Raw genomic sequence first — 20014 nt, forward strand, 5'->3', positions numbered from 1 at the left:
AGACTACAGCATAATCTGCTGTCCCTTTTTTTGCTCATTCTCCCAGTGCAGAGGCTCTTCATTAAGCCTTTTGTCTATCACAAAAACATGATTCCTGGAATGTATATACAAATGCTAGTAACTCAAAGTTCTCTGCTCTGAAGCATAATTGAAGTTGTTAAGTAGAACTTCCCCTTGTGGAGGACTGGGTGGGGGTACATTATTAGTAATGCTAATTTCAATGATGGTGGCTTATTCTAGGTGAATCCTAGCCGTATACCAGCAGTGGTTGGAGGGCTTCTTGATGTTGATTGTTCTGAGGATGTCATCAAGAACTTGATCATGGTGGTGAGAGGGCAGTTCTCCACGGATGAGCTGGTGGCTGAAGTGGAGAAAAGAAATCGGTAATGAAAATGCTTCTGCAGGCACCAGTGTTGGGCTTCCCTCACCCTGCTACACACAAATTGAATTGCATGCAGTTTTCTTAATAAATTACAAATATTGTTCTGTGTTTCTTTATAGAAAAGCAGTTCAAATTTGCTATTCAATCTTTTGATTGTTTGGATCATGTAGGAATGCCTGACAGCACTGCATGATATATAACATGGCTTTTGAACACTCCCATACAGCCAGCCATGGGATGTGCCTTCAGAGTAAATTTGGATCAAACTGTTTTGACAGTCTAGCTGCAGGCACACAGCAGCTTCTGTAATTAGTTTCTAACTACCTGTCAAATGAACATATGGCTTTAAGGTGAATTGCCAGCTAATACAACAGAAGCTGAGAGATTGTAAAACTAGGGGTATCTGCAACTTTCCATGATGTTAAACTGCAGATCTGACTTCCTCTCATATAAGAGTAATTTAAAAATAACTGGCTGCTTTGTGTTTGCTTTTAAGTTTGACCAGCAGACTTGCTTGAAGGGAAGGCCAGGTATTGAGTGGTAGCTGTTAAACATACCTCAGTCTGACTTTCAAACCTAAAATGTTTGCTTCTTCAAAGGCTCAAGTTGTTGTTGCCATGGCTTGAATCAAGGATTCATGAAGGCTGTGAAGAACCTGCGACTCATAATGCTTTGGCCAAAATCTACATTGACAGTAATAATAATCCAGAGCGCTTCCTTCGTGAGAATCCTTACTATGACAGCCGTGTAGTTGGCAAATACTGTGAAAAGAGGGACCCTCATCTGGCCTGTGTTGCTTATGAGAGGGGGCAGTGTGATCTGGAACTCATAAAGGTTAGCAAAACTCATTTTATCAACATGCTTAAAAGAACTACTTGGTGCCTGAAGTGGAAGCCTCTCTGGCTATTAGTCTAACACTTGCAGAATCCTGTCTTGCTGTCTCACTCAAGAGTTGAGGCAGGTGGGATTCTTCTATGTGGAGACAGTAATTTCTATGCTGATGAGAAGAACTTATGCTATATGTCCAAACTGGAATTGTATAACTGGAACTTTGAAGTGCCCTCTGTATCTTTCATCCACTGATTCTGCTTGAAATCAATTTGTTTATTAGGCCCAGGTAATGAATATCCCTACCATTAAAGCTTTGTTGATTTTATTTTTTTTTTTTTTTTTTGAGCCTTGAAGGCTCAACAGGAGGAGCAGGCTGTCATCTGGCCTGACCCTACAACAAAGAAACTAAATCAGGGCTTGTAATTTTCCTTTGTTGCGATTGTCCCATAGACCTGCTCCAATACTTAACCAGAAATGATAAAAATAAATGTTGACAGTCTAACTACAAGGACTTACTCCAATAGCCTTCCTCTCCTATCTTTAAGCTTGTTGTTCTTAGAGCATCCCTCAGAATTTCAAGGGCAATTGAAGTTCTCAGGGTTCTCAAACACTTTATAGTCTCAATGTGAACACCAGAGCTTAATATCAGCTGTGAGCATTAGAATGGTAGTATAATCCAGTCTTGCTCCTGGAAGTGGATGACTTTCCAGCCTGAAGTGGTTAATTTTTAAGTAGTAGTTCCACTGTAGCTGTTTAAAAAAGGGCTGACTACATTTGTCTCCTTTATTTCAGGATATGAAGGTGGCTTCGAGTTGTTGTTTGCTAGGAGACTGCTAGGATAAACTTTACTGTTCTGGTTAACCATAAAAGCCTGTCTGTACCAGTTTCTTCGCTGAACTTATGTTCTTGATTCCCATGTTCTGATGTTCTTGGAAGGTTGTTCTGGTTGTGGAGAAAAGATCTTCCTATAGGAATTATTTTTGTGACTTGTCTCCTAGAAGGGTCAACTCCTGCAACTGATAAATGTAAAGCATAAAGCAAAATTGTGCTAGTACTGATTTGCTTACAGCACAGTAATTGAGATTCCACTGAGTTATTTGGATACTAGCAATGTGAGCTGTTGCTATAAGATGGCTTAGACCTTCAGAATTCTATTCCTCTAGCTGGAACTTGAAGCTAGTGGTATGAGTAGGATCATGACTTGTAACTTTCCCATGGTGCACTTCTGTAAACAATTTCACATTTGTTCTGTACCCTTAACACCTTAACAAGAGAATCCAAGCCACTTGCTATTCTGAGTACTTATAAACACGTGTAAAGCTAATGACACCAAATGCATAACCTACTTCTAGCTTTAAACACCTGAGCCATTCCTCAGTTCACTACTTAGCACTTCCAGGCAAGTGGCTCCCCTTTCTAGACTTAAAACTGAAGTTCTTCAGGCTTCTGCAGGTCTTCACTTCAACCAGAAGCAAATAGTTACTATGAAGCCACAGTCAGAGTTGTTTGTGTGTTGGGCAAAACCAAGAGAAGCTATAGAAATTCTGCTGGAGACCTTCTCCATGAGCCTTCCAGATCAGAGGTTTGGTAAGAACTTGTCTGTGGCATTTAGCATTGGTCAGAAATTAGTTCAAGTCAGTCTTCTAGACTGTTTGGTTCATAGCTAGCTAAACCTGCCTTGTGGTACTGACCCTTAACAATAATGCCAATAATTGTAACTTCTGTCCCAGGTGTGCAATGAGAACTCCCTGTTCAAGAGCGAGGCTCGCTATCTGGTGCGCAGGAAGGACCCTGAGCTCTGGGCAAATGTGCTGGAAGAAAACAACCCATTCAGGCGGCAGCTTATTGACCAGGTACAGCAAAGAGGCTAAACTTCCAGTGTGGGTAGACCTCAGGATGTCTCGGAAACATAATGGAGCTTTAAAGTGGCATTTTTCCCCCACAAGGTCCCTTAAAGCCCTGTCTCACCAAATGGAAGTTCATAAGAGTTGGAGTGGCAGGTATTAACTCTGACCTTCATGGTCAGGAGATTTAGTTACCAGTAAGATATTTTTTCTATCCTAGAGAATGATCTTCCTCTAGTGAATTTGTTATCCATACAGACAAAAGATGTGACTTTACTTCTATATAAAATATAGCTAATAGCTGATTCTTGCTGTCTTCATCAAAATTCTCCCAAAATTCTGAAGCTTTAGAGTGTAGTTCACTGGACAAATAACTTGACAAATGGACAAATATTTAATTTGGGGAAAATGCTTAGAAGTCTCCTGCCTTTGAATCTAGGTTGTCCAAACAGCTTTATCAGAGACACAGGATCCAGAGGAAGTTTCTGTAACTGTGAAAGCTTTCATGACTGCTGATTTGCCAAATGAACTGATTGAATTATTGGAAAAAATTGTCTTGGATAATTCTGTATTCAGTGAACACAGGTAAGAGGAGAGCTTTGTCCTCAAGTTTAGCCTATTCAGTGCTTTTGTTTAGGTTGTGAATGATCCAGGTTATCATGGGCCTCTTGGTTGCAAGACCTAAGCACTCTTTAATGTTTATAATAAGGCAGAAAAACAGAATTGAGTGCTCTGGCCTTGAAGAACAGAGCTAGTTCACACTGTGCGGTTTGCAGTGATGCGTTGAGAACAGAAAACATTAACATTGGTAAACAATTTCTTTTTGAAGGTAAATGTCAGTGATTCTCAGTCTGGGGATGGAATGTTGTTTCTAGTAACAATATGTGGGTTTATTTTTTCACATGTACAATCCATGTCACTTAAGCAGGTGTTGCTGTGCACTGCTTATAGCCTATGCCTTCTGTTAACCAAAGGAATCTCCAGAATCTGCTGATCCTGACTGCCATTAAGGCTGACCGCACTCGTGTGATGGAATACATCAATCGGCTGGATAACTATGATGCCCCAGATATTGCAAACATTGCCATCAGCAATGAGCTATATGAAGAAGCCTTTGCTATATTCAGAAAATTTGATGTCAATACTTCAGCCATTCAGGTGAGGTGTGGTTCCTTCATGATGGTGTAGAATGCTTTCCTGGGCAGAAATGGCTGTTCTAAGAGCAGTTACCTTCATATTACTTACCAGAGCAGTGTATACACTTGAAGAAAGAGTTCTGTTAGAAGGGACAGTGTTAAAAAATGTTGATTTTTAACTTGAAACTTCAATTTCAAACAGGTGCTGATTGAGCACATTGGCAACTTAGACCGTGCTTATGAATTTGCAGAGAGATGTAATGAACCAGCAGTGTGGAGCCAGCTGGCCAGAGCACAGCTCCAGAAGGATTTGGTGAAGGAAGCCATTGACTCCTATATAAAGGCAGATGATCCATCTGCCTACATGGAAGTCGTTCAGGCAGCTAATAGAAATGGTAAGGCAAAGCATCTTCAAATTAAGATGGCTTGGATATGAGCTAGGTTATTGCATTTACTTTGAGCAGCAGGGATAATTGAGACTTAGGAATTCTGTTTCAGAGGAAATGGGAATGGTCAGTATGTGGAATGGATGAGTCAATGTCAAGTGAGATTCCTGTCAGCAAGGTTGTCTGTCTTGCTACATGAAACATAAACCTCTCTGTGGAGATAATGTGGACTGTTACCTAAAATATCACTAAGTATAATGTATTTATTTGGCTGTATGTGGCAGAATTGCTTGCCACTTGGATTACAGAACAGTAGCAAGAAGTCCAAATCTTACCTGAAGGTGACTTGGTGCTGTCAGGGAATTCCATAACTCAAGGGTAAAATGGCTTACTGTGATGGTAAAGGAGAGCCTTGAGCCTGCTAGTGAAAACTGTCCCTAAGGTGGACAAGGTAAACAATACAGAATGACTAAATGCAGGACCTTACATATCTCTGCTCTCTTCCAGATAATTGGGAGGACCTAGTCAAGTTCTTACAGATGGCCAGGAAGAAGGCTAGAGAGTCTTACGTAGAGACAGAACTTATTTTTGCTTTGGCAAAAACTAATCGTCTGTCAGAACTGGAGGAGTTTATTAGTGGCCCTAATAATGCCCATATACAACAGGTATATCTTGATCCACAGTTTCCAAGTGAGACTTGCTGCTTAGCTCACCCCTCATTCTTGCTGCTACCCTTGTTTACCTTGGACTCCTCATTCAGGTCGGTGATCGCTGTTATGAAGAGGGGATGTATGAAGCAGCAAAACTTCTCTATAACAACGTATCCAACTTCGCTCGCCTGGCATCTACCTTGGTTCACCTTGGGGAATATCAGGCAGCAGTGGATAGTGGCCGCAAAGCCAATAGCACGAGGACTTGGAAGGAGGTAACTTAACTTGTGGGTTTTAGTAGATTTTAATTCTAGAACAAGTATTATGGAAATACCATTTGGAACTGTTAGTAAACCTCAAATTTGGTAAAGCTTTGTCCTGTTAACTGTTTGCTGACTGTCATGACAGGTCTGCTTTGCCTGTGTGGATGGAAAAGAATTTCGCTTGGCACAGCTCTGTGGCTTACACATAGTCATTCATGCTGATGAACTTGAGGAGCTGATTAGTTACTATCAGGTAACTTAATATTCTGGAAGACTTGTACAGTGTATGTGTATCTGCTAATAAAGTGGTCACAGGAAAAAAAAAGATACTCTGGGGGCTAATATGTAAATTCATTTTTCCACTATCTTCATTTCTTGGTGGCAACATGCATTTTTTTTCTGTAGTAAATGGAGAGGTAATAGTTTCCATTGTGCCTTCTTTTATAAATCTCTCACCTCATTGGAATAAAAAAATCTAAATATTTTAAATGGAGAGACAATCAAAGCACGTTGTATTTAAATAAATACACATTTTAGCAAGCTTTATTAATCCTAATTTTCCTAACATCCAGGATCGTGGCTACTTTGAAGAACTGATTGCCCTTTTGGAAGCTGCTTTGGGCCTAGAGCGTGCTCACATGGGGATGTTTACTGAACTTGCCATCTTATACTCTAAATTCAAGCCTCAGAAAATGAGGGAACATCTGGAGCTCTTCTGGTCTAGAGTTAATATTCCAAAGGTATGCTGTAAGGTAGCTGCAAGTCAAGGTGGGAAGCTGACAATGAATAAAACCTGGTGCATTTTTTGTCTTATTAGGTGCTCAGAGCTGCAGAACAGGCTCATCTCTGGGCAGAACTTGTATTCCTCTATGATAAGTACGAGGAGTATGACAATGCAATAATTACCATGATGAATCATCCCACTGATGCCTGGAAAGAAGGCCAGTTTAAAGACATAATTGCCAAGGTAAGTAACTGAAGCAAAGTGCTGAAAGCTGCTTTCAGGACAGAGGCAAAAATGCACAAAAGAAATTGCTGTTTAGGAAACAGTTTGCTTAAACTACTGCTCAGTTTTTCTGCTGTACTTAACTTCCAATCAGTTTAACACAGAATTTATCCCATCTTACACTATTTCTTTTCTGCTGTGCAGCACATTCTGTTGAGTGGCAGCAGCTAGCACAGAATGTTTTCAGAGGTTGCACAGGATCATAGGTCACAAGCAAGAGGCCTAACCTCCTTAATACCTTGGAGCTGGCTGCTGTTTTAGTCTGAGGTTGTAACTGTTCTTGGAAGGTTTCTGCATATGTTTCCAGCTGTTTCAATGTGAGAAATGGGGTGGGCAGTCCCATGAGTACAGCAGAGAATAGTGCATTGAGAAATAGTTCAAAAAATATTTAGGAGTGAGTATACTCTTACTGCTCTTGGGGGTTTCAAGGAAACAATTTAAAGACTTTTTAAAGCTACAGTCTTCTCTGGCTTCAGAAGTTAGGAAATGGTCATGTTAACTGTAGTGGGCTGCCTGTACCAGGACCTCTGCAGTGGATGGATTAGAGGTTTGTAATGCCCCTGGTAGCCTGTGATTTCACTGACTGGAAGCAGATGGTACAAGAAGCAGTTATGAGATTGAACAAGAATTCTGCATAAGTGAAAAACTTCTGACCTCTAGAAGGAAACTTAAGGTGTTGTTTAGTAGGAGTCACATAAAGTTTGTGCTCAGTTAAGTGGTCCAAACTATGCCTTAGGCTTACTTGTGTTTGAAGTACTAACTTGTTGTCTGATCATGCAGGTGGCCAATGTGGAGCTGTACTACAAAGCCTTGCAGTTCTACTTAGATTACAAACCTCTGCTGATCAATGATCTCCTGCTTGTATTATCTCCACGACTAGATCACACCAGGACAGTCAATTTTTTCTCAAAGGTGAGTTTGGGAGAGTGTAGGTCAACAAAAATTCCTCTTGCTCAAGTTAAGATACTCCAGGCTCTGGCTGGAAAACAGAGTTGACATGTGTCGAGTAACTTTGCCTCAAGTGTAAAGGGCTGAGAAGCAGCCCAGTCCTGGCTTGATATGGGAAATGCAGGAAGAGTTGCGTAAGTGGCCTTGGAGACTGTTTTATTTTACTCTTGGTAATACAAGATACCTTGTCTGAAGGGTTTCAACAATAAGCACAAACCCTTGTAATAACAAATGGGAACCTGTTTCAGAAGAATGCAGTATCAGGATTGCTATACTTAATCTTGTATTGGAAACATCTTCTCATCTTCTTTCCAGGTTAATCAACTACTTCTAGTAAAGCCTTATCTGCGTTCAGTCCAGAACCACAACAACAAAGGAGTTAACGAAGCTCTAAACAACCTTTTAACAGAAGAGGAAGATTTCCAGGTGAGCCCCAGAAAAACAGATTGCTAAGCCTGAGGTATGGTCCTCTGACAAAAAAGCTGCTGACACAGTAAGGTCCTTGAGTGGAAGATAACATTTCTCCAGTGCAACAGAGAGAGGGCATGCAGTCGGGCCCTTAGCAGGCAGGAGTCTTGAGATGTCAATGATTTGCAAAAAAGCAGGTGCCACAGGTGTTTTTTCTCAGAACAGACCTCACAAAGGTCAGTATCAGGTGTGTACTCAGTGGGCAGCACTTCTGTAAATAAATTTGCTTCTGGCCCCATTGGCTGCTATTTGAAGACGTGCTTTGTCTTTTATTAGTTACTAGCTCTTCTGTCTGGAGCCAGTATGACCAAGTTAACATCTTGCTTTGTTAGAAAGCATCCTTTGGAGAGATACATGAAACACTTAGGTAAATAAGGTGTAGCCATAGTATCAACATCCAGCTGGCAGAACTGAGAACACTTATGCACTATGATTAGATGCTTCTTTACTCTAGTTCTCACCTACTGCCACCTGGAAGCACGTGTAACAACTCTCTCTCAAACAGGGTTTGAGAGCTTCCATTGATGCCTATGACAACTTTGATAACATAACGTTGGCTCAGCGTCTGGAAAAGCATGAACTAATTGAATTTAGGCGTATTGCAGCGTACTTGTACAAGGGTAACAACCGCTGGAAACAGAGTGTGGAGCTGTGCAAGAAAGATCGTCTGTATAAGGTGAGATAATGGCACTGCATGGATACTCCTAAATGTTCGTTAGTTTCAAATCTGGAGTTTTAATTAGTAGTCCTTCACCTGAAGGAAAGACTCTTAAAGCAGAAGTGGTTGCAATTTCAAATGCGTGTTTTAAATCTAGTTTCATAATGTCCTGTAACAGGGTATCTGTCTCTATCAGTGGCATCTGTATAGGTACCTGTATCAGTATGGAACATTCTCCATAGACCTCAAGTCACAGGGTCTTGTAAGGGTACACGTGAAATGCGATTATGCTGGCATGCTCTTCAAGCCTGTAGTGAAATCTTACAGGCCAATTTGTGCAATAGTCTGTAGGGAACCTGTTGGATGATGTTAATAAAGTGTCTGGCTTGCCTCAGAACTGTGTGTGGTATCTTGCCTCCTACAGAATATGCCTGGTGTAGTTAAAGACTAACTTCATGGTATGCCAAATACCCGGGTTATCTAGCTAGCAATAACATGGATGTGAGATGTAGAGCAAGATGTTGACAGGTAAGGGTCGAGCTTAACTGTTGTTCTCTTCTGTAGGATGCTATGCAGTATGCTGCAGAGTCCAAAGATGCAGAGCTGGCTGAGAAGCTGCTCCAGTGGTTCTTGGAAGAAGGCAAGCAGGAGTGCTTTGCAGCCTGCCTTTTCACGTGCTATGACTTGCTGCACCCAGATGTAGTCCTTGAGTTGGCATGGAGACATAACATCATGGACTTTGCAATGCCTTATTTCATCCAAGTGATGAGAGAGTACCTTACCAAAGTGAGTATTGTATAGGCTAAAAAGCTAAGACTTTAGTCTGATCTGTGATTAGCATTAAGTAAACCAGAGCTCTTTGCATATATTTGGAATATTACCATTCTTCATAGAGGAGCTCTGCTTGAAGTTCTGTAGGTTTCATCATTCTAGGCTAGCTAGCAAAGTTTATAAATAGATGCCTTGGCACTTAGAGGTCTAGTTAAATTTCTGCTTTTAGCAGTAGACATAAGCAACTGTGCTTCTCACAGCAGCTCCATAGCTGATGAACTGAAAACTTGGTGAGGACAAGACATATATCACTTTTGTCTTTGTGTAACTATGAAAGTAAAGTCCCCTTATTTCCTAGAGTAAAAAAGCATAGGGCTTTTGGGTAACTAATAGTGTACATTTTTACTCTATCAGCCATAGGAGTAGACTGCTGAGAGTGTTTGGTTTTTTTAAATGGAAAACAGAACTTTAGATGCATAGTCTGACTGTACAATACTGATACCAAGAGCTGGTCCTCAGCTGAGGGAAAAGAGGTTCTGATCATGTGTGGTCCTGAAATGCCTGTCTCAAACAGCTTTAAGATATTAAGCTAAGATTCTGCCTTGGAAGGCTGTAGGATTGCATAGGACATCAGCAGTAAAGAACTTTCATTAAAATGAGCAATGTAAAAGTGACTGTTTCAGGTTGCTTCTAATAAGTCATGTTAAGTATTCCCCTCTGAATTTTCTTGCAGGTTGATGGACTGTTCTATAAGGTGACACTCTGATTTCAAACTCTCTGTGTTCATTTGTGTCCCTCAATATCCTAGGTTTCTTTTACAGGAATCTAGCTGTAGCTTCTGCCAGAAGAGCAGTGTAATTTAGCTCTAACTCATTTCCTGTTCACTTTCTAATGCTAAAAGGATAACTATTCACAAACAACTTGAAAATCCAACCAGACTCTTCTCTTCTTCATGGGAAACAAAAACAAGTGCTTGAGAAGAGCTTCACTTTGGGCTCCTTTTCACTGTATTAGATACTTTGTGGCAGGGAGGATGCTGTTCATAAACAGAGAGAAGCAGTTGCTATGTAATAGAATGTGTTCCAAGGGCAAATTGCTCTTTACACTGTAAATTACCAAAGTGTGCAATAATTCAGGCATGATGGCGAGTTTGAATAGTGCCACAAAGCTTCTGTAAACTTCGTGCCTGTTGGTATGATGAGAGTGCTTGCATAGATCTCTCTTACTCCTTGTATTTCATGCAGGAGGAAAGTGCCACACAACTTTACCTGAACTCTTCCATGTGAGGTTTAGGCCTGAAATAATTTATTTTAAACTGCTGGTTGGATTTGCAAGTAATCATGTGTACTAAATATGGGATAACTTGCCAGAAGGAAAACCTGCATGGTGGAAGTGGTTTACAGTGAAACTAATTTAGTCTGTTGAATTAACTGCAAAACATGGAGTTGGAGAATGGGCTTTATAAATGTGGTATGTCTAAAATTGTCATGTAACTAACTTCAAAAGCACAAAAGAATAGACTAGTTTTGGTGGGGTATGTGTGTCTTCCAGAACTTATCTGTCTTTTCTGCATAAAAAAGTGTTAAAGCACAGAATAGCCTCTGTCCTAGAAGGGGTCAGGCACACAGAGTATAATAACACTCACCTGGAAACCTTTTGAATCGGTTCTAGGCAGCAGAGCAGATGTGATCTGGCTTTCCCAGAACTGCTCATGCCTTGCTGGGGATGGCTGCTCTCGGCATTCCTGCTGTTTGCCCAGCTGAGGGCAGGACTGTGCTGCTGGCCAGAGCCACTGTAGGTCAGCCCCAGGGAAAGACAAATCCGAGAGTGGAGTCGGGGATAAATAGTGCAGGACAGGTAGTTGGAAATGGGTAGTTATCAGTTGCTTTGATCCACTGTAATTTGGATAGCGTTTTTAACACCAATATTTAGTGTATGCTGGAGAGCTGTAGGCTGATAGCTGTAAAGGAGCCAGTAAAAGACCTGCTGCCACTCAAGTTGTCAGTTTGAGTTGTAAGCTTCAAAACGTTCACAACTGTTCAAAACACAGTATAACACTTCTGAATGTAACAGAGACCCCTCTTGAAGCAGTTCTCAGACCAGGTGTGATTATTGGAGTGGGAAAGGAGGATGAGAAGTAGCTGAAATACAGCATTGGGCTAAATGTAGATTTGCCCAGGATGTTAGTGCTGCCTGTACCAGGATGTGAAGCTGTGTGATTTTTGTCTTGTAGTCTTCAGTCTCAGTGGTTCTCTTTTGGAAAATAAAACTTGTTAAACTTGAGGAGGAAAGTACTATTGCTCTTCAGGTTGCTCTCCACACCCACCATCTAAAGTTGTGTTCAGGGCTCCTGCATTACTGTAGCACTTCCACAGATTTGTTTAGCATGAACAGAGGTTTATGTGGCACAGCACTGAGATCTGTATAAAGCTGATATTACTAGACCACTTTCTGAGACAGTTCTAGCATTTCCTCTAGAAAGAAGTCTCTGTGAATACCAGTATGGTTAAACCAGTACCTTGCAGCCAGGTTAGGCTGTAGTCCTAGATGAGATCAGACTTCATGGGCCTGTAATATTTGCAAATATATGTGAGGTGTCACTGAAGGGGAGAGGAATTGCAGGTTAATAGGTAAATGTAGATTAGACTAATTTCAGATGGGTTTGAGTTCTGGGTCATAGTTAGCAATCACTAGAATAGGGCCCCAAAAATGCTTCCTTTGAAGGTAATGGGTACCTCATCTGCATTTGAGAGCTGCTGCTTATTGCAATACACCTAAAAGAACTGGGAAGTCATTTTACAACAAAACTTGCTGGGAATAGGCAGACTTCAGTAGTCTCCAACTTGGACTAAAAAGGAGCCCTTGATAGCTGAAGTACCAGGCATGAAAAGCTTCACACAATAGTGCAATTTCTAGACAAGGCCTTCATAAATCTCCTGTTCACTTCAATGTAGGTGGATAAACTTGATGCTTCTGAAAGCCTAAGAAAAGAAGAGGAACAAGTAACTGAACCCACTCCAATAGTATTTGGTAGGTTTTAATTGATTACCTGTTGTCACTGTCTCTTTGTGGAGGCAGCTTACATGATTACATTGTATCCAAGAAAACTGGTATCAACTACATAGTAATTGAAATGGTTCTCTCTTGCCAATGACCTGAATTAAATTGTTGAAGTGGCATCTCACTCTTACAGTACTTCTACTCCTCAAAATACTGCTCCTCTTATATGGCTCAGATCTCTACTTTAGGAATCATGTTTCAGTATGGTAATAAGACAGGGGATACCAGGGTGTTGCCAACCCCAGGAATAACTTACAGAGCATGAAAATTCCTCCTCTTATTCTTGTCTGAGGAATGTGTCTGCTTTCTGCTCTTCCAAGTAGAAAGGCAGACTGGCTTTCTAGCTCACGCATTTTAAGACATGTGCAGCCAAAACACCATGGCTGTCTCCAAGTGTGATGCTATTTTAGAAGCCCTTCTGAAGAGGCATTCTGCTAACAAGCACCTAGAAGTGGCTGGTAAGGGAACGATGTGACTGGTTCACTGTCTGATATAAATGTTAACCTGAATTTAACAGATGCATGAGGCATGTATGGTCTTAGTGATGAAAAGAAATCTGTCAAGGTGTGTTCAGACCTTTTGCAGCACCCTCCAGACTGTGAGACCTAACAGACCTAACTATTTGCTTAAATTGCTTTTATTCAATAGATCTGACCATGCATGGGTTATAAATAATACCAGTTTGGCTTTCAGTATGGTCTCTTCAAAACAAGCAGTGTTTATTATGACCTCAAGATCAATTGATACTCATCTTCTCTCTGAGTCCTGCCTTGCTCTTCTGTAGCTTCCTGGTAGCAAGAGCCGATGGCATGGGTGCCCACTCCATGGCACATACTGGGGAATAGTGTGACTTGCTGGTGTGTGCTTGCACAGGGGCTGATTTTTAGCTAATGCCTACTAGTCCTATCACACAGTACAGCTAGCATTAGGGAAGCTTGGGATCTTAAACTAACTTTCTTTTTGTCTCATGTTTTTCTAGGCCAGCAGTTGATGTTAACAGCAGGCCCCAGTGCAGTACCTCCCCAGGCAAACTTCCCATATGGATACACAGCACCAGGATTCACCCAGCCGCCTGTTTATGGTTTCAATATGTAATTTGCTCTCTGACAGACCTTCACTGTCTCTGTTCTCTTCCTTCCCATCCCTTTTTAACTTCTTCAAGAAGTGTACTAGGCACAGATGACCTTCTGTTGGCTGAACACACTTGCTGCCCAGCTCAGTGAAGAGACTTCAGCAGGATGCCTGTTGCTGTTATTTATTGATTATTGTCCGGTTACATTTCAACCTCCGAAAGGCAGCTTTTGTTGATGACATTGTGAGACTCTTGTCTGAAGTTAAGGCACTATTTCACTAACTCATATAGCAATAACTACTTGAGGCCAGGGGGAAGAGAGCATAATTTTCTTTCTTTTGAAAAGCCTATTGAAGGCAGCTGGGAAATTGCCTGGCACCAAGTTGTTAAAGCTTTAGCTGAAGCTACTGAAGTAGCAGGGTTGTTAACAATTCAGCGAAACATCTCTTCAATAATGAATTGTTGAAAGCTTGTGTACATCTGACCCACCCCATTTTATTTGCATTCTTATGTGCAAAAGAAAATGGGCTTTTCTAATATTTGTGCTCTGAATGTTTAGAGGAGTATTGGGAAAGTTTCCTTTTCTGGACAGTAATGCTGTTGGAGTTCAATGCTGTTGGGGTTCTATACTGTTGGAGTCTGTTCTCTATTTTCTGGAGTAGATCTGAGACTTGAAGAAAATAAATCTTCTCATGCCAGAGAGCAAACACTTCCCAGATCCTTTTTGTTTAACAAGAAGAGAGCATGTTACTTATTGACGTTAAATGGTACTAAAACAAACCTCTGCTGTGTGTGGCAAGAGAACATAGGAGTGTGCATGGGCTGCCGAAGCACTGGAGATGCAAGAGCACAGTGTCAGGGTTGGGGACAGGGACACATTGCTACCGTATTGAGGCAGTAGGGAGGACCATAATCCTGACTATTATTTGCACCTTTAACTGATTTTGGCATTGGCTTCCTGCCACACCATGTTCTGACCCTGTCTGGTGGGCAGAGTCAGCATCACCTGAGTGACCAGGGTGCACTGACTCTGCTATGCTGAAGTAGGATCAACAGCTATCACCCACCTCTTCCTTTGAGAATGCCAACAGGGATATATTATTACTTTGTGCCACTTCAAATACATGTATCATTAACGTTTTATGTACTTAGATAACAATGTATAATTTATGGTTATGAATCTTGTGCTAATCTCGAATATTATAAAAGTTCAATTATAAATGTAAAACTGCAGTATCCACTGTGTGGTTCTAGTCTTACTATCTCGGGTGTGGGGACTGGGTGGTAGTAATGCACTACCACTCATAGCATCAGGTTTCTTAATGTGACAACAGGATGCCAGGCAGGAAAAGGCAGACTTGTGCCAAGGCACGTATCAGGGAAGGCCTAGGAAGTAACTTTAAGGGAGTTGTGGTCTCTTCACCAGACACATCAGCACACACTATCACATGGTGAGGGTGTGCTGCAGGAGGCAGTCACATGTTCTCATGCTTTCATTCATGGGGCTGGGAGAGCTTCAGTCCTGTGTGGAGGGAGGTGCTGCAATGAGAGAGTCTTCTCTGCTGAGATACATCAGTATAGCAGTGGTTTTGGTAAAGCTGCACCCTTTCATTCTGAGTCCCACTTGCAACAGGGCAAAACACCTTTAAATGCAAACCAGTGGTGATTGTCAGGGTTGTGGAATCAGTAACAGCAGACTGTGCTTTGGCACAGTTCTAATGAGTGTGTTGTCTTCTTGGTCACCACACCATGACAGCAGTGGCAAAAGGGATGCAGTTCCTTTTTCTTGATGGATGCCAGAATACCCCAAGTGCTGCTGTAACATTCTAACCTCAACTTTGTACTGATCAGCACTCACAGCTCGGCTTGAAATGCTGAGCAGCTAATGAGTTCAGGCAAATCACCACTCTGTCCAGAATTACTCACAGCAGGAATTAGCCAGGTAATTTGCCACTTTCCAGGAAAATAGTACTTCTGTTTTGTAACTAGTTCCTTGTCAGTTTAAATAAATTGGGATAAATCAGCTGCAACTGAAGACCAGCCCTAGGATTAACATGACTGCAGGACTTTTCATCCTGTCTACTTAAAAATGGGCTCTGACTTAATAGCAGCAACTGCAGGCCGATGGTGGAACACAATGTCGTGCTAGATCAAATACTGGAACAGCTCCTAACTGTAGAGAATTGAGGTAGCCTGGGGAACCTTAATAGCCTCACTCTAGAAATCTAATTACAGGAGTGACTGAGTTCTCAAGGAAAGCAAAGCTGCCAGCTCTGATCCACAGTCTTGCTTTAGGTGCTCTCTTGATATTTAAGCTCTTGCTAAGTAAAATGGCTTTTATAAATTTTGTGGTCTTGTATTTGAAACAGACTCCCTGCCAATACAGTGCAGCTATACCTAAAATGTGGAACAAGCTGTGGTACTTTACTGCTCTGAAAGTGAAGTCATTCACAGCAGGAAATAACTCCTCTTGTAGGGGTTAGGTGAAGGATTTACTTCGTTTCATGAATTTGTAATGTCCAAGTTTTTGAAAACTTGGATAAGATTGTTTTGCAGATAATCTGTCTGAAAACTAAGTTTCTTGCTAATTCCCACCCCAGTGACACAGGGCTGGTGCTGTCCTGTAGAATGATCTGCTCATACAGAACCTGCTGCAGCGTGCAGCAGCTGGAGACAAACTCCCAGGCTTATGTCAGAGGGTAACTTCATTGAGATTACATACAGGCTATTACTGCCTCATGCTTTCCCTGTGAGAAACAGAGTATGGATCTCCTGTGTAATGGCTCTTGCTATTATGTCAGACCTTAGGGGGCATTTTCCCTGGTCTGTCGAACTTTGGGCACCTACAAATCTGGCATCAGAGAAGACAAGCAATTCACAAGGGGAACTCAGGAGGAATGCATTGCTGGGGTAAGTCCTGTTTCTTATTTCAGGTAATGGTGTGGTATTTTACAAGACTTCCATTTCCCTTCTTCCCTCCTTTTTAGGACTCTATAATTAAATGGTAGTGAAGCAGAAGGAAATGATCTGAAGTAACTTAGCTCCTTAAAAAAGAGAAATTTTAGGCAGATAAAGACTGAAATTTGTGCATGTAATAGGCACAACACAGTAAAGCTTGTAGGAACTGTAGGGTCAAAAACCTAATTCTGATATAATAGTCTTTTAGCAGTTGCAGTCTTGAGAGCTGGCACTTAGAGCACAACATGGATCCTTACTTGGGCTGTGGGAAACAAGGAACAACTTTTTTCCCCTAGAAAATCCAACAGCACTTACTCAAAAGCCTAAGAAATTTCCTTGTTTTTTTCTGAACTCTAGAACTGACAAACAAACCTAGTCAGATGCCCTTGCAAATGAGTGTGAGTAACTTTAGTACTTTGGCAAAGCTGCCTGTCAACTGCTTGTAATTAATGCTTATGCTTGGATGTGTGATATCCTAATTGGCAGGCTGGGACTTGGCCTCTGAGAAATTCCTGCTGTAACTGAATCAGCATGACAGTTTTTCAGTCTGCTGAGAAAAAAAAAATGAGGCAAGAACTCTTGCAAATCTTGGGACAGGTAGCACTGTATGTACCAGGTTCTCATAACAAGTAGTTTATCAAGTGTATTATCACCTTACGACAGTGTTATTTCTCATCTATAAAGCTTCTTGCAGTCTTTCTGGGTCCCTTCTGTTCTGCTCTAAATAGTTTGGCTTTGCACTTGGTTCTAGGCTGACTGTATTTCCTTTTTTGCTGTATGGAGTACCCCAAGACTGCTTCAATCTCATTTGTTTCCAGATAAGGACATAAGGCTGGAAAACGCTTGACGACACCAGAGTGCTTTGTAACACTCGTGTGTAATTAGGCTGTGGTTTGCCAAGTGAATGAGCCTTGCTATAGCAACCTGCAGGTGCACCAGTCCCATTGAATGGATCTGGAGTCATGGATCTGCACCATCTCCTACTTCAGCAGGTGTCCAGACTCCAGAGAGTTTGTCACTAGTCTAGCTTACTCATTTTTCAATACTGTATGTTTTCTGTGAGCACCTTTCCAAAGGTGTAATGACGGATCCTGGCTCATGTTTTACTAATAAAACACTGCAAAATTCTTAGTGTAGGTATGTTGTTAAGTTTGTCTGGAGCCTTTGCAATCTTTCAAAGAGGCACAACATCCATCTGTTTTCTTCCAAGTTAATATTAAGTTGACAGCTTTTAAGTTTAAGATGAATTTGAAATGCAGTCAGTGAAGTCCTGTCTTTTATGTGTCAGAAATTAAAAATCCTGAGTCAGGTTCTGAGCTTATTCAGTCATGCATTTCCTGTGTGGTTCAGTGACTCAGGATTTTTTTTTTTTTGTCTGTTGTGTCTTTAATCAAGACTGTAAAATTTGTTTGCCTAAAAATCTCCATTTCTCCTTTCCCCTCAGTGGTTATGAAAGGAAGGAATTACACAGTCTTCTGGTATGTTGTTTTCCACAGCACTAAGTTCTCCAATATGCAGAGCACCAATTCCCCAAGCACTGGTTATCCAGATGGGGAGCTAGGACTGGGTTTGGGTGGGAAGCGGGGCTTAATAAATATTTGAATTGCTCTCCTTTTGTAAGGTACTTTTTTTTTTTCCACTTAGGAGGTGGGGAAATGGCCTCATCAAGTGCTAATAGAGTTTGTCAGCTGGAGTTGCTTTGTTGAGTAATGCATCCTGCTGTGAGGGATTCAGGACCATGACGATGATAATCGGCACATGCTGTATGTGGTATGTGGGCTTCACTCTCTTCTGAGATGAGTCAGGTCCATGCAGATGTGAACATAAAAAGGACTTCTGTGGTGCTCATGAGACGCTCAGTCCTGTTAATCTCAGTGAATAATCTTGAGTAGCAACAGGAGCTCCTTCTGCATGTGTGCTCAAGTGGGAATCGTGTTCGTTGTTTGGAATAGCATCATCTTTCTTACAGTCATAGACGCTCCTGCTGTTGACTCAAATCTGCAGTATTTTCAGTTCTTGAAGCCAGTTATGTGCAGGATCTGTTTTGCATAAAGGAATTGTTTGGTCTCAATAGGGAACCTGAGAGAAAATGAGTTTTCTTACTTGATCATAAGACCACAAGTGATGGGGATTAATAATGCATGGAAAGGTTTGTAGTAGTTGATGAGTTGTAACAATTGTGATAGTACATATGTTAATTCAATGAAATGAAGAGGTTCTCTGATCCCAGGATATACATAATAGGAAGTTATGTGCCCCATACTGACCACTCATGGTTTCTGAAACCATGGTGTGCTGTCTAGTGCCAATTAAATATAAGTAGTAATAATAATTTTAGGGAGGGGCAAGGGAGGAATAAGTTGGAACTGAGTGTCATCATGTGAGCATGTGCTTCCAAGGATCCAGAAAAATGTCTGCAATTGCTGTTTGTGTTTGAAAAAAATAAATTGTGATAAAGTTACTTTCATTTTCAGTAGCTCTTTTTAATTCTGATTATTAGGGACTGGAGAGGTGCCATGAGGCACACAGGCTGCTGTAGCACCTGACTATGTATTTCACAATTCTTGTGTCTTTGTATGCCAGCAGAAACAAGCACCAGCCACCAGCAAGGGAAATGAATTCAGATTGTCAGAGGGTTGTTTCCATGAAAATTCCTTAAGTGAGAGCAGTAGCATAGTGGGTTTGATGTTCTGTCTGTAACAGTAGTTGCTCTTCTATGCTTTCACCATGCATTTCTCAGGAGATGCTCTTGACCATGTGAGCCTGGTCAAGTATTTACTTTCACATAAGTAATGGGATTTAAAACATCCTCTTGCAGCCCTGGTATTTCAGGGATTGTTTATCTTGTTTCACTGTTTCTCCTTCAGGCTTTCTGCTGACAAGTGGTGTTAGCAGCTTCTTGGAGGTCAGGTCCTTGCAGGAGATGGCTTGCAATCTGCATGTGATTAAATATGAATAATCCTTTCCCTGCTCAGCAAGGTAAGCACTGCTGTGAATCCCATTGAGGCTGATGCGAATTAAGCATGTGAGGTGGTATTTTCTTGGACAAGATAAGGTTGTGCACAGCCCTTGATGATTCGGGAATCTCTAAGAGCCAGTGATTATTGTGAAGGTAATCATGGCCTCACAACACAGGGTGTACATGTCTGCAGGCAGATGTGAAAGCCATGATAATTTGATGGAAAGGTATGAGGAGCTGCAGAGGTTAATCAGAAATCCAAATACATTTGTTTGTTTGCTATGTTTGAATTTATCATTCTAATAATGCTAACCTGAACATGAGTAGCTGCTCTGCATTTGTGCCTGGGACTGTTTCTTCCTTACCTTCACTTTAATTTCTCCCCCTCCTTTATTTCCCTGTGTTAGAGGAGGGGCACCTTAGACTTGCCATGAGACCACTCTGTGCCTATTTTAACTCTGCTGTGAAACCACATACAGTTCTGATCTCACCTGGGGGCAAGTTCTGCAATGCAAGTATGTTTGCTTTTAACCCTGGCAGAATAAAGGTGCTTCAGTTTCCCAAAGGGTTTTTCTGCTGGTGGTTCAGCCACGAAATCAGGGCTGTGTAGCTGCAGAGTGAG

General features: G+C 41.4%; 1 protein-coding gene across 3 annotated transcripts in view; it reads left to right on the forward strand.

Moving 5' to 3' along the window:
- Nucleotides 1-13509, forward strand: part of CLTCL1 (clathrin heavy chain like 1) — a 32925-nt gene extending 19416 nt beyond the window's left edge. For 2 of the 3 annotated variants that reach the window (XM_062504681.1, XM_062504680.1), the window contains 17 exons: nt 241-383; nt 982-1216; nt 2944-3066; nt 3497-3642; nt 4032-4215; nt 4396-4588; nt 5087-5244; nt 5340-5504; nt 5638-5745; nt 6065-6232; nt 6310-6459; nt 7279-7410; nt 7762-7872; nt 8420-8590; nt 9137-9358; nt 12298-12373; nt 13383-13509. In XM_062504681.1, the coding sequence (XP_062360665.1) occupies nt 241-383; nt 982-1216; nt 2944-3066; nt 3497-3642; nt 4032-4215; nt 4396-4588; nt 5087-5244; nt 5340-5504; nt 5638-5745; nt 6065-6232; nt 6310-6459; nt 7279-7410; nt 7762-7872; nt 8420-8590; nt 9137-9358; nt 12298-12373; nt 13383-13498 (2601 nt within the window). In that variant the 3' untranslated portion in view covers nt 13499-13509. Of the gene's footprint in view, nt 1-240; nt 384-981; nt 1217-2943; nt 3067-3496; nt 3643-4031; nt 4216-4395; nt 4589-5086; nt 5245-5339; nt 5505-5637; nt 5746-6064; nt 6233-6309; nt 6460-7278; nt 7411-7761; nt 7873-8419; nt 8591-9136; nt 9359-12297; nt 12378-13166; nt 13171-13382 lie in introns of all 3 variants that reach the window. The other variant, XM_062504682.1, reaches the window with a different exon arrangement.
- The last annotated feature ends 6505 nt before the right edge of the window (nt 13510-20014 follow it).

Source organism: Cinclus cinclus, chromosome 17 (assembly GCF_963662255.1).
Source record: "Cinclus cinclus chromosome 17, bCinCin1.1, whole genome shotgun sequence".
Lineage (NCBI taxonomy): Eukaryota > Metazoa > Chordata > Aves > Passeriformes > Cinclidae > Cinclus > Cinclus cinclus.